The 12,739-nt window shown below is 43.3% G+C and overlaps 1 protein-coding gene across 2 annotated transcripts in view; it reads right to left on the bottom strand.

Moving 5' to 3' along the window:
* Positions 1-994: 994 nt before the first annotated feature.
* Positions 995-12,739, bottom strand: part of CHD1L (chromodomain helicase DNA binding protein 1 like) — a 22,686-nt gene continuing 10,941 nt past the window's right edge. For both annotated transcript variants that reach the window (XM_040057117.2, XM_040057116.1), the window contains exons 11-23: positions 12,261-12,334; positions 11,058-11,168; positions 9,366-9,480; positions 8,785-8,938; positions 7,522-7,687; positions 6,057-6,202; positions 5,517-5,680; positions 4,695-4,903; positions 3,548-3,646; positions 2,754-2,824; positions 2,383-2,497; positions 2,037-2,145; positions 995-1,333 (exon numbers count right to left, since the gene is read on the bottom strand). In XM_040057117.2, coding sequence (XP_039913051.1) covers positions 1,255-1,333; positions 2,037-2,145; positions 2,383-2,497; positions 2,754-2,824; positions 3,548-3,646; positions 4,695-4,903; positions 5,517-5,680; positions 6,057-6,202; positions 7,522-7,687; positions 8,785-8,938; positions 9,366-9,480; positions 11,058-11,168; positions 12,261-12,334 — 1,612 coding nt within the window. In that variant the 3' untranslated portion in view covers positions 995-1,254. The remainder of the gene's footprint in view (positions 1,334-2,036; positions 2,146-2,382; positions 2,498-2,753; positions 2,825-3,547; positions 3,647-4,694; positions 4,904-5,516; positions 5,681-6,056; positions 6,203-7,521; positions 7,688-8,784; positions 8,939-9,365; positions 9,481-11,057; positions 11,169-12,260; positions 12,335-12,739) is intronic.

Genomic DNA, 12,739 nt, shown 5'->3' with positions numbered 1-12,739 from the left:
AGATGCTGCCCTCAGCTCCAGCGGGGTCAAAGGAAGTCAGGAATCCCATGGGGTTGTCTGCTACAGCCAGGAGTGAACTACAGAGTATCCAGCTCAGGAGGGCTTCTCCTCGTGTGGAGCACACCAGTCAGCACGATGAGCCACGGCAGGCCTGGAATTATTAAATAACCACTGCCACAGGGGCAGTGTAAATACAGCCACCGAGATGTATGTTGGCAATGAGATATTTAGGGACGTGCTTTCCACTGCTTGTGGGGTGATTTCCTATTGGAAGATGAACTTTAAATTAAGCTTGGCTCCGCACACTCTCCCCGGTCACAACACTTATTAGGAGAGCTATTATTGCCTGGTTGTACAAAACCACCCTAAATATATGTTAAAAAAAAAACCTAAAAAGATGTGGGTTAAAAGTAGTGTCATCAGTGTCAAAACCAGGACAGTTCTCTTACAGCAGAGCAAAGCCAACAACAAAAACTCTGCCCTAAAAAGTGAATCAAAGGGTCGCGGAACCTTTCACACAGTTTTTTAGACAGCAGTAAGGAACCATTTTTGCCCTACAGCTGCAACAAAAAGCTGTGTAATCAAGTAAGAGTTGTGGGAGAAGGAAAGGTATAGTTTATAGTCAGTCTCAAATTTTGTGCAAGGCAGCCTTGCACACCTTTGCCAAGGATACTGGTCAGCATTTTGCTAGACCATAACCACATGATTAGGCAGCTAAATTTTATATTTGAACAAATGCAAGTCAAGTGGATTTCTGGGAAGTCAGAAGAATATAAACAGTTTATCCTGTGTGGTTGTCATACAGCTGACAGGTTCTGCTGAGTTATATGTGGACATGCAGACTGAATGCCAGGTAACCACTAAAAAGCTGATTGAAAAGAGGTATAGTGAGATAAGGTATGAAATTTGAGAGGGAGGGAGGGGGCAGGGAAATACAGCTAAACAATACTCTATTGCAAGCCCTAACAATAACTTAATGTAAGGGATAACAATGGACCATCAGTTCAAAGTTTAATTTTCCATCTCCAAAAGAGAGCTGGGATTGAGCCAAGATCCTTCCTCTTTGGGCTCTGAAGCCGTAGAGTCTCATTCCACTCCAGAGCCACTGACAACATGTAAATGTTGGGGCAGTCACAGCAGAGAGGTACAGGTGTGAATAATGGCTGTGCAACCCCTGTTTCTGATGTGAATGCATGTGGACTGCCTGAGTGATGGTCAATTTTTGTGCATGTTCTTGGTGAAATTACTGCATCTTCACGGCTTGGAGACTGTTGTTGAAGATGTATATGGCTGTGAAGCAGAGGAAGAACCTTTATTCCTAGAGAAGTAGTATCTAATAAAATGTCAAGGAAATGCTGTCAAGTGTCAACAAATACCAGAAAACATGACCGTAACAGACTTATCAAGGAAGAGAGCCAGAACGCTCTGAATACTTTTGTGTTTGTTTCAGGTTTTCGGTTTCACAGAATTGCTGACAGCGTCAATATAGCAAATGCATGTTTTCCAAGAGAAGGGACAAAACAGAGCCTCCTTGTAAATCTGCTTCCTTTCCTAGAAGGTGAAAGCCTTCCTAAGCTTGTCCTAACACACCAACTTTCATCGTGTTCGGCCAAGGAAGCAGGCTATCACCTGTTTGGAACACTGTAATGTTTTTTTATATTCTCACTTTTGCTGCTTTCTGAGTCATTTCGTTAATCTGAAATTCCAGTCATGTCTCCCACAGATGTGGCATTTACAGGTTAAGTCCATGCTGTCAACAGAAGACTAGCACCTGGTTCTAACAAATTCTGACAGGCACACTGAATCACACTCATCTGTCATTATCACCCAGAATGCTACGTCTTCGTTGTGGAATGAGTACCTGGATGCTGTCAGAAACGCTGGATGCTGACAGCAAAAGGAGAGAAAACAGGTTTTTTAGCTGGACTGTGGCATCTGTGCCTTGCCTTACTTCCTTGCTTTGCATTAGCAGGATGTTTACAGGATCATTTCAGGACAAGGTGGTGAACAGCATGAGACACTCTCCAAAAGGATACATCAGAGTGGGCACACCCCGAGCTGCCAGGTGCTTTCGGATGAGCCGCTCGGTGCCGTACCAGTTGAAGCCTTTGGTGGCATACCCGATCCGTGGAAGATGCACTGTTGCTGAGGAGGAGGGAACAGAGAGTGCACACTCTTCAGCAGAAGATACACATAGAGAAAGCCATCTAGAAAAAGACTTCAAGCCACTCAACAAAGAACAGAATAAATACTTCTGAGCAACCTATCTGCTATGGAGATCTCACTTCAAAGAAAAAAACAGTAGAGAGGTAGAAATTGGTCATCATCTTGAGGTGCAACCACATATGTATGGATTCGCTATTCTACTGCACAGACACTTACCATTCCTTTTCTTGGCTGCCAAATAAATCTTCTTCAGGCCTTTTTCCAAAGCTGACAGCTTAATGCCAGACAGGTTGTTGGACCGATCCCGGTGCTGAGCTACAATCAAGGCCAGCTAAGGAGAAAACACAAAAAGTTGAAATAGAATCTCTGTATAGTACTAAGAGACATAGTGACAGTGCTGGAAAACTGCATTACTAACTTTTAGCTTTAGTAAACGAAGGAAAGAACTCATTATCTTTAATACTTAACTGCAACTTAGCCATGTTAAGTAATCAGTGCCATTACTGTGAAAAAGACATAAGGTACATTTCACACAGCTTCAAAAACATATGGATAGAGCAAAACAAGAAAGAGCTCCTCATTCTCACCAAATCTTGTCCTTTTTTCCTGGATTTTTTATCATCAATAGGGAATAGCAGGGTTCCTCCTAACTCCAGGTCTGTCCAGAAAAAAAAGAACAGGACAACAATAAAAAATCAGTCCTGAAGAGCAAACAAGCAGTCAGCAAAGCAGTGATTTCAGTGTCACATTCTGTACTATTCTCTGAGACTGTATCTCATGATGGTTTCAGCAGTCAGATCCTTTGCCCAGGGAAGGAAGACAAACATTTTCCCCTGAGCCACACAGTCACACACATCCCACTTAAAGACAAGAAATGGAAAGAGAGACACTGAAATGAGAAGAAAGCATCTCCCAGGAAATTAGAAATATCAACATGTCCATCTTATAGCAAGATGTTCATTCCTAACCAGCTGTAAGTATCTCAAAACCACTAATATGTGCTCAGGAAAAGATCAGTGCTTGGAGGGAAGCAAAGACTGAGGGGCTTTCATCCTTCTTGAAAGCACTTTCACAGAAGATGCAGTGCTCTGTCTTATTTAGTGAAAAACATTCTGTGAATAATGTACAAGTTTGGAGTTTCTTCCCTTTTCTTTTTATGACTTGCAGGATGGACTGGAATGATTAAACCCCTACACAGAGTTCTCACACTCCAAACAAGCCAAGTTTAGTAACCACTGAAGTAGTGCTTTCAGAGCTAGGGATGCACATATCCAGAGAGAAATACGTGAGTATCAAGGTATCCAGGCTTCACTCCTGCAGTGTCACTGGGGTTTTACCTCTTTCAAATATCTTGGCCTCAGGTCCTATTTTAATCTCTTACCTTTCATCTTTCCTGCCATCTCATACGTTTTCCTTGGCTGATCAGAACGAGCCTCTAGAGCAGTGAATAAACCACCCCTTCCCCAGCGGCCGGAGTCATCTGGAATGAAATAACAAGTCAGATTCCTTTCAGAAGTGAGGTTGAGACCACCCCTGCAGGAAAGGCACCTGCTCTGTACACAGGCAATGAATGATTATCAAACCCAGAAACTGGAACTACATACAAACTTAAGTCAACCTCTATTCAAGGGACTATCCTAAAGGATAAACCTCAGCCCTGGAGAAAAACAAAATGAGCACAGTTCCCTGAAAAACTCCACAGAAAAATTCCTTGCTGTCCACCAAGAATGCTGAAACAAGCACTAACCACAGCACTGAGCATACAGATCTGACAGTATCCTCATATACATATATACAGGTACACAGAGCATGCATGTAGTCTGTCCCTGGATTGGGGCCTTGGGCTTCCCACACCAGGTGTTTGATATTTGCAGTCTTCTACTTGGCATTTGCACTTCAAACATGAGCTTTTGTGCAGAGTGTAACATATGCCAAAGGAGATCATGATGTTCTGCTGTAGTCCTGGAGAGAGAGCACCTCCAACACTGCTTCAGAAGGAACTCTGTAATGTGACTTTATCTCCCTCAGCTTTAATGTCTTAAAAGAGGGCCTTAAATTAGGAGACTAGCCTAGAGTGTCTGTATTGTCAGTACTGAGAGACAACCACCAAGAAACTCTGACCTCAACCTCTGGAAGTGTCTAGCTCTCTCTGCTGACAGCAAAAAGAAGATGAATTTCAGTATCTCAGTTTGATCCCTACAGCTTCCACAGGATAAACAGAAAGCCTTTCTTTCAGAAACTGTCATCTTTTAGCCACAAATATAAAATTTCAAACCCTATAGGCACCTTTGAAGAGGTTTACCCATAAATCCAGAGTGGGCATGCAAAGACCCTCGCACACCTTGCCAGTACTTATGTGGGTTATACATGCTGGAGTAGAGGCTGTATTGCCTCTGCACCACTTGAGATTAAGTCAGACTCAAATCCAAATTATTTCAGAATTAGAAACTATTGAACCATTAGGGACAATTCAGCTCCCTTGTTCACAAGCCCCACCCAGCAATACTCCTGTTGTTCACAAGTCCCACCTAGGCAATGGACAATGATGGCATCCTCCTCTTCTGCTTGGGGGTGGGTTACATCTCCCATGACGTACTTGATACAGTTCTGGTCTCCATCTTTGTAATCTAAATCCACATTCGGCCCCAACTCATCCTCCTCAAACTCTTCCTCAGAGCCACTTTCCTCTGAAGGAAGGCAGGGAGATGTGTAATGATTTGCCTCCCACCAGGCCATCCTGAAACCAAGAGAAGATGCTGCTCAATGAAAATCAAATGTGGGGGCACACAGCTTGGTTTAAATCATTGCAGTGAAACACAGGAGACCTAGACCTACATTCCCTCTGCTCCCTCCCCACTTTAGGCCAGAGCAACGGTTACCAAAGTTTTTATTTATAACATTAGGAACCACATGCCAATGTGATAAGCCAATTGCAGGCACGGAAAAAGTGAGCACATGACAAAGGGCAAGGAGATGCTTGGAGTGGTGAAAAGGAAGGACACCAGGGAAACAAAGAGGAGAAAGTAAAGACATGCCAGAGAGTTACAGATGTCAAACCAATTTACAGGGGCAAACTGTGATATTTCAGAAAGCTTCTCCCAAATGCTCATTGATTGTACAGTCAGACACGGGGCTCTTATTCAAGCCATTCTCTATGAACTGAAGTAGAGATAAAGTCAGGCAAGGTATTCAGGAGGAAAGAAACCTTGCTATGGACTGAAGCCATTTTTCCACCTTCACACCCCCATGTCATGCAGTTTGAGCATATTATTTCCATCAATCAGACACATTCCAGGAGTACAGTGCAACAGACATCAGTTTACAAGTAGCAGATGCAATACAAACCATACTTTTTCTTGTGTTCTGCCTCTGCTTTTGCTGCCTTCTTTTCCTCCATGAGCCTTGCTCTCTTTGCTGCTGCTTCTTGGCGCTTCTTCCTCCGAGCCTCCAGCTCCTCTTCACTCAGCAAGTGCTTCCTCCTGGCCGACTGCTCCCGAAGGCCTGTGAGAAGGGCCTGGAGAAAGAAAGAGATAGCACAGAAAGAAATTGCTCCTCCTAAAGCCATGCCTGATGCCCTCCTTAACCTACATTTCTTTCCCATTTCTTCACTTGTCCACAAGTCTTAATCATCAGATCTCAATTGTCACATAATATGTAGTTTTGTGACTTGAGTTTATGAAGTGCCCTGTATCTGAAATACAGCGTATTTCAGATCTGTTAGCAGAACTGCTGAATTGTCAAGCCCTGATTCCAGAGCCAACTTTGTTACACTGACATCCAATTCTTTTAACATGCCTTCTGCAAGCGCCAGGTAAAGAGAGAAAACTGCCAAGTTTCATTTTCCACAAGCAAATGAAAGAGCATCATGTTCCTTGTCACATCTGCCTTACGTTTGCTTTGTTCCGGAGAGCTCTCCCTTCCTTACTGGCATCTTCAGTCAGTGCTTTCTGAAGATCCAAAAGCTGATCAAATGCTTTTTTGTCTTCTCTGCTGGGTTCTTTTGAATAATCTTTGCCTTCATACACGTACATGTGATCTTTAAAAAATAATTAAAAAGTGTGAAAAGAAACTGAAGCCTACTAACGCCTAAAATGTACAGTGAGATTAAAAAAAAAAAAAAAAAAAATCTGGCTCTTCTGTGACATTGTTCTACCCTCAGCAGAGAAAGATCTTCACTCCCACAATTTTTTGGTATGACCAGAGTCAGTATCATGCAGAAACAAGAGAATCAAGATTTGCTTCCTCTGACAAAAGCTTGTAATTTAAGATAATTTAAGATGTTTAGACTGGCAAGGAAGTTTTCTTCCCATTTCAGTTAATTAATTATTTAAAATTGTGGTTCCATCGCTGTTCTCTTTGGTCATTCCATCTCTGCCAGTGGAAAATTCAGCTCAGCTATGAAGTTACAGGCAGCTCTTGAAAAGGGACAGCAAATTTTTGCTTTTGACTCCCAAATGAAATGAAAACACAGAACTCTGGCAGCCCAGGGTTGCTGCTCACCACGTGAGTTATTTTCCTTATACTTATTACACGGTGTGGTACCACCGCCCCTCTTTTAAGTCACGACCAGAAAATACCACTCTTTGCTGACTCTCAGCAAACAATTACTCATTGCTGGCAACTGCTGCTGGATGGACAATAACTGTCCTGCAGAGCCACATTTCAGCTTCAGTCACGAATCTATATTTAAGTGCTAATGTGTACCCAGACCAAAATTCAGCTGTTCTCTGAGAAAGAAGGAACTGGAAGAGGGAAGTATCCTTAGAATTTATTTTCATATAGTATGGTGCTGTGAAAAACTATCCACAATTGAGTGACAGCTGGTCTGGAAAGCAGAGTTTTGAAGACAGACTAGGTTTGTTTTAGTTCTATCGACACTATGACTGCATTTCTCATCTCACCTTTTGGATTTTCATAGCCAATAATCTTTTATTTGGAGATAAAAAAAATGAAACACCTGCTACACAGCCTTTCCTTAAGTTACTATTACATCTTCAAAACTGTGGATCTATCTGAATGGTTCTCTGTGGGAAAAGCTGTAGCTACAATACAAATATTTCTCAGGAAATTTCCATCTAAGGTACTAAAAAATGAAAAGGAATTCAACTCTCAGCCACCAAAACTGGGCAAGTATTGTTAACTTTATCTTACAAACAGGCAAATAATTACACAAAAAAAAAGAACAAAAATACCAAAAAAGACTCAGCAATAAAGTTTGTGGATAGGCTACAAAGAAAATCCAGGTAACTTACTTACAGTTCTGCTTTTCTTCTTGCCTGAAAAACACCACCCCATACCTGGGAAGCCTTCTCTACCAGCACCCAAGTGACACAGCTATTTAGATTCCTAACTTACTCTCTGTATCCTCCTCTTCATTCTCTTCCTTTTGTGGCATCACAGTGTCCATTATCCACTGCCCTCCTTTTGTCTCTCCAAGGATGTTTTCCAGCTCCACATCCTGTATAGTACTTCCCTCAGAGGAGAGCAGTTTATCCAGGCCAAATTTCAAGATTTCACTCAGCTTTAACAAAGAGAAGGGGAAGTTCAGTATTATTATCCTCTAATTCCACGTCACTCCCAGTGTCTCGAGATTCTCAGGCTTAAATGCAAAGGATGTAGGAGTGGAGGAACCTAAGCTTTAAGGCTGCCTGTCAAAATACTTGTTCTTTAACATGCCCCATTCTCCCAACACCTGACAGGACAAGCCCCAACAACGTATCTCCCTCAATCATATCTCATCCAGACTTGAACAGTCGTTTTTCTTCAGGGCTAAATGACAAAATAGCACTGTACTGACTGCATTCAAGCAGCTTTTTTCATAACCAGAAAGGCCAGGATTGCTTTTGTCCTCAGCCCCTTTAAAACAAAAGCCTAAATACCATAAAAATCCAGGGGGAGAAAAATATCAGCCTGGAATTTCCTATGGGCTCAGTTCCACTTCTCCCACAGAAACTATAATTGCCGAGACACATACAAATGGGGCAGGGAGGGCAGCCAGAGAGGGAAAGGATACACTAAATCCAAACCTCTCCTAGGTTTAGCTGCACACAAGGGATATATTCCCTTAAATGTCACTTTGCTTGATGTCCCGAAGCCAAGTTCTCAACACAAACCTCAGCTTTTGGGTCAGAATTACAAATCATGCCCTGATCCTGAGACACTGTATTTGCCAAGAGGCCAAAAGAAGGTTGACTGAGTTTCAGCCTAACAACCAAAAGCTGACTCGGTTATCACCTGACTTCTTATCAGCTCTGTTTGTGAGAGAAAAGCACCAGAGACAGATCAGTTCAAGAAACAATGAGTCAGCTTCCACTTTTTATAATTTCCACTAATTATAATTAAAAAACAAGTAAGACAAAGAAAGGTTCTGTCTTCCCCTCTTCTCCAAGACAACACACCTTTTTCCCACAACGAATGCACTTCAAAATTGCAAAAAACTGTCTTCAAATATCAGATGTTGTCTGGACCTGGGATGTCATTTTGGTTGCTACACACCAAAGCTGTCATGTCAGTGCACAGCTGTTTGCAGAGGTTCAAACCCGACGTAAACACAGGAACATCCTGGGACATTTCTAAGGTGGTTGCTGGAGTCAAACTGAGGATGTAGCTCCGGTTTACCTGTAACTCTGCTGTTCCCTGAGGCTTGGGTGCTCCCAGAGCAAACTGCCCCCCTCCTACGACAGCATTGGTCAGGCGCAGCTTCGAGGCAGCTCTCCGGTAGATTATTTCTTCAACTGTATCTCGCCCAATCAAACGGATAATTTTTACAGGCCTTGAGAAGTTTCAGAAAATTCTTATTACTTACTTTGTTTCGAGGTGCACTAAGGTATTTACTATCCCCTCACCCACTCCTTTAGTAGGTAAAGAAGGCAAGACCAAAATGAGCAAAAATAATCAGCAGAAATGTGATGCTGATACAATTCTGCTTGACACAGGAGAAATGCTCACTGCAAAAGTGCAGGCAAACCTCCGCCCTCCATCTCCTACTGAAAATTTACAAAGTTCCCACCCTGGATCCATGACAAGGACAAGACTATATGAGGCTGCAGCTGGAAAATGAAGGCACAAAATCCTCTCTGCTCCCCTTTGATCTTTAATCTATCCTCATATTTTCACCTTCCATTGCCCATGGAAGGGGAAAGTAATACTGAGAGGCCAAGAGAGTCAGCAACCAAACCAGGAGTAGTGACATTTCTCACTTGTGCTGCCCAATCCGGTGAGCTCTTGCTATTGCTTGCAAGTCATTTTGTGGGTTAAAATCACTATCAGTAAAAATAACTGTATCTGCTGCCGTCAGATTCATGCCAACTCCACCTACAAACAAAAGAAGAAGGTCTTAAAATGCATCACCAACAGAAAATAAAGGAGAAGCTGGAGAATTTATGCTGTGCAAATTTCTGTCAGATCTGATCAACTGTATCTAATCCAATCCATCTCTCAACCCCAAATCTAAGTCTCTTAAGGATCTAAACAGGTGGGTAAGCCTTCCATTTCCAGCTTCCAGCTTTCTGCAAGAGTCAAAAAAGGAAGCTGTACAATGCAATGTAATCAAAAAACACAGGGTGTGAGTGAACCAATGCAAAAGAGACTGATTGTCAAGACTGATGAACACAGACATAATTCTTCTGCTGGCAGTCAGATTATCCCTGCAAGGACTGGCTTCCCTGAAGCCACAAGGGACTGCCCAAGTCACCACTTGGCTGCAGCACAGAACCAGCTGTAAATACACTACTGAAACAGTGGAAAACACCAAGACAAACTATATGATAACCAGAACCCAGCTGTTCATGTGACTTAAAGGTTTTGATGTTAGAGCTTGGGCGCTCATGAAATAAAAAGATAAGAAAACCCAGTTAATTTTACATTTTAAAATGCCTCTACTGTGACCACATACTATAGATGAAGAGGGGACAGCCTGCTGCCTTACATTTCTCCCAGCTCATGACAAGACACCTTCCCTGTAATCAGAATATCCCTGCAAGTGGAGAGTGATGCACCTGAAAATCTCTGTCCATAATACAACAGCAATGGCAATACTGTTAGCACACCTGCTCCCAGCTGAATACAAGATGCTTTGGGCAGACATAGCAGAGTGCAGTAAAAAACAGCCCTAAGACTGGCCTGCATGGGAGGCAGAGCTCAGGCACTGTGGTGAGGGAGACACATTCTCCTGACACACATCCAGCATTAGCACTTCACTAGCCCTGTGTGCTCCCCTCCGTGCGCTGCGGTGCAGGCTCATCGAGACAAGTCTAACCAACAGCCCTGAAGAAGACTTGGTTCCAGTTTGATGTTTGAGACCAAGGTGTGTAGATTCCTCCTCTGGAGACAAGCAGGAGCCTGGCCCTGTGCTTGTTTGAACAGAGAGACAGGGAGGTTTCAAACTGTGTAGAAGACACAGATCTGCCCAGGGAGTAAGAGGGGAAGCAGCACAGATGGCAGTCCCATGGAGCTCTCTGCAGCCTCAGGACAGCAAAAGGCTCTCGTTTCAGTCTGTCTGCCAGCTATAGACACGGCCATGTTCAGCAAACTTGAGAAGCAATTCCACCAGCTTACTTAAAGGAAGTCTGTTCCAGCCCGAAGTCTGATGTTTGCAGAAATAAAATGGTAGTGAGATTCCTTAAGCTCAAACTGGCACAGAGACAGGCATTATGGAACTTGGAATAAAATAAACTCAAGAGGCTGCAATATGAAAAGGATCTTGGCATCAGCTGCCAAAAGGAAAGCATAGAAACCAGATGTCCTAGATGAGAGACCCAAGCTCAGGATGTGTCCTGTCTCCCTCAAAAATCCCCCACACGAGTAGGCTCTGCAGGATTGAGAATTCCCTGAAACCTTGCCAGAGAGAATAAAATAAAGAGTGCAGAAGCAAAATGGGTTGTTTGTCTCACCTGCTCTGGTGCTCAACAGGAAGATAAAGATGGGCTGTTGACCAAAGTTCTTGATGGCAAGGTGTCTCTCCTCACCCCTAACGGAGCCATCCAGCCGCTCGTAGCTGTAGCCTTTCCAAAGAAACAACGTGAATGTTTCTGAAATTTCGCCTTTGCTCTTACCCTCTTACCTCATTTCTATTGTCTCACTGCTGTCCTGAATCTTTTTGTGCCAAATCCTCCTGACTTGGTTCTCATTTTATTGCCTTCAATTCCTTCATTTTTTCCCAGTTAAACCTCATATTAACTGAGGTAATGACCCTGACTTCCAGATTGACTGCTGGTAAAGAGTAATTTAGCTGAGTCTGAAGCAGAGACTCAGCATTTAATTTACTGCTTGGAAACACAACAGGAAAAATCAGAGCTCAAGTAAAAGAACATTAGCACACAGTCCCTTTTCAGACTATGCTTTGCTGGCTGTTGGCCCCACAAAGCAGGCCAACAACCATCAGATCCTCCTTATCCAAACTCTCACGGCCTTCAGTGTGTGTTTTGCTGCGAGCAGCAGCATGGGATATGGCACTACATTTGGCTTTATCCTACGTTATTAGTCGTCCAAAACCATAAACACCAAACAAAAGCCTCTTTCATGGGAAATCCTAAGTAGGCCTGGAGCCATGTGGATTGAAACAAAAGAAAATGTCCCAAGAATACATTGCTAACCTTGCCAGAAATGGCCTGATCCAACCTGCCCTCACAGACATGTTGGGGCCCCAGTGTCAACAACTGTTTTAATCAAAAATTAATTTTCTGCTATAACTGTGGCTCAGTTTGTGTTTCGTCCTGGACAAAGTGAATCTAGAGCAAGCCCACTGCCTTTATTGCAAGTACTTCAGGACACAGGTACACAACTGAACATGGGTATATAAGGAAACATTGCTACCCTGCCATTTGTTAGCTCCATTTTATCAAGGCACAAAAGATGAAGCTACTTTGAAGAAAAACCCTTAACTGCCAGCTCATTTCAAGAAGCTGTTAATAGAAAAGAGCTGAACTCAAGGCACTCCAACTCACAGAGCTGCTGCAGGAATATGGTCCCTATCTACCAAGAACCAAAAAAAACTTCATCGTATTCCTTTCTCCATCCCAGGCAGATCAACCAAAATCACATCTGGCAGAGATCACTAGGATAAGCCCTCTCCAATCAAAGTGTGCAGAACATACCTCTATAGTCCATGTAATCCTGCAGGATATCGAGCAGTCGAGTCATCTGAGAAAAGAGCAACACACGGTGGCCACTGCAAGAAGCACAAGAAACCTGTGATCCTCAGCACACCGTGACAGCATTTCACAGCCTGCTGGGGGGTCACAACAGCTTAACCACTCATCATTAGTCCCTGTTACACAGCAAGGCCTCCCACAATCACAGCCCAACCGGCTCCCTCACCACATTTTCAGCTCCACATCTAAATGCAATCAGATAAGCTTTATCTGCCACCATCATTTGCCCTGGCCAGGGTGAGGGGTCTAAGGGAAGTAACAGGGCTCTGGCACAGCTCTGCTGCTGGCTGATACAGGCTGGTGAGGAGCCTGTCTAAAAGAAGCCCCAGCTTCAGCCTAGCATGATGAGGTCTTCTTCACCACGTGACTGCTCTCAAATCACACACTACAATGCATCTGAAATACTGGGAAAATGTCGTATC

The sequence above is a fragment of the Hirundo rustica genome, chromosome 2 (assembly GCF_015227805.2).
Source record: "Hirundo rustica isolate bHirRus1 chromosome 2, bHirRus1.pri.v3, whole genome shotgun sequence".
Lineage (NCBI taxonomy): Eukaryota > Metazoa > Chordata > Aves > Passeriformes > Hirundinidae > Hirundo > Hirundo rustica.
This window is presented reverse-complemented; position numbering and strand designations above follow the sequence as displayed.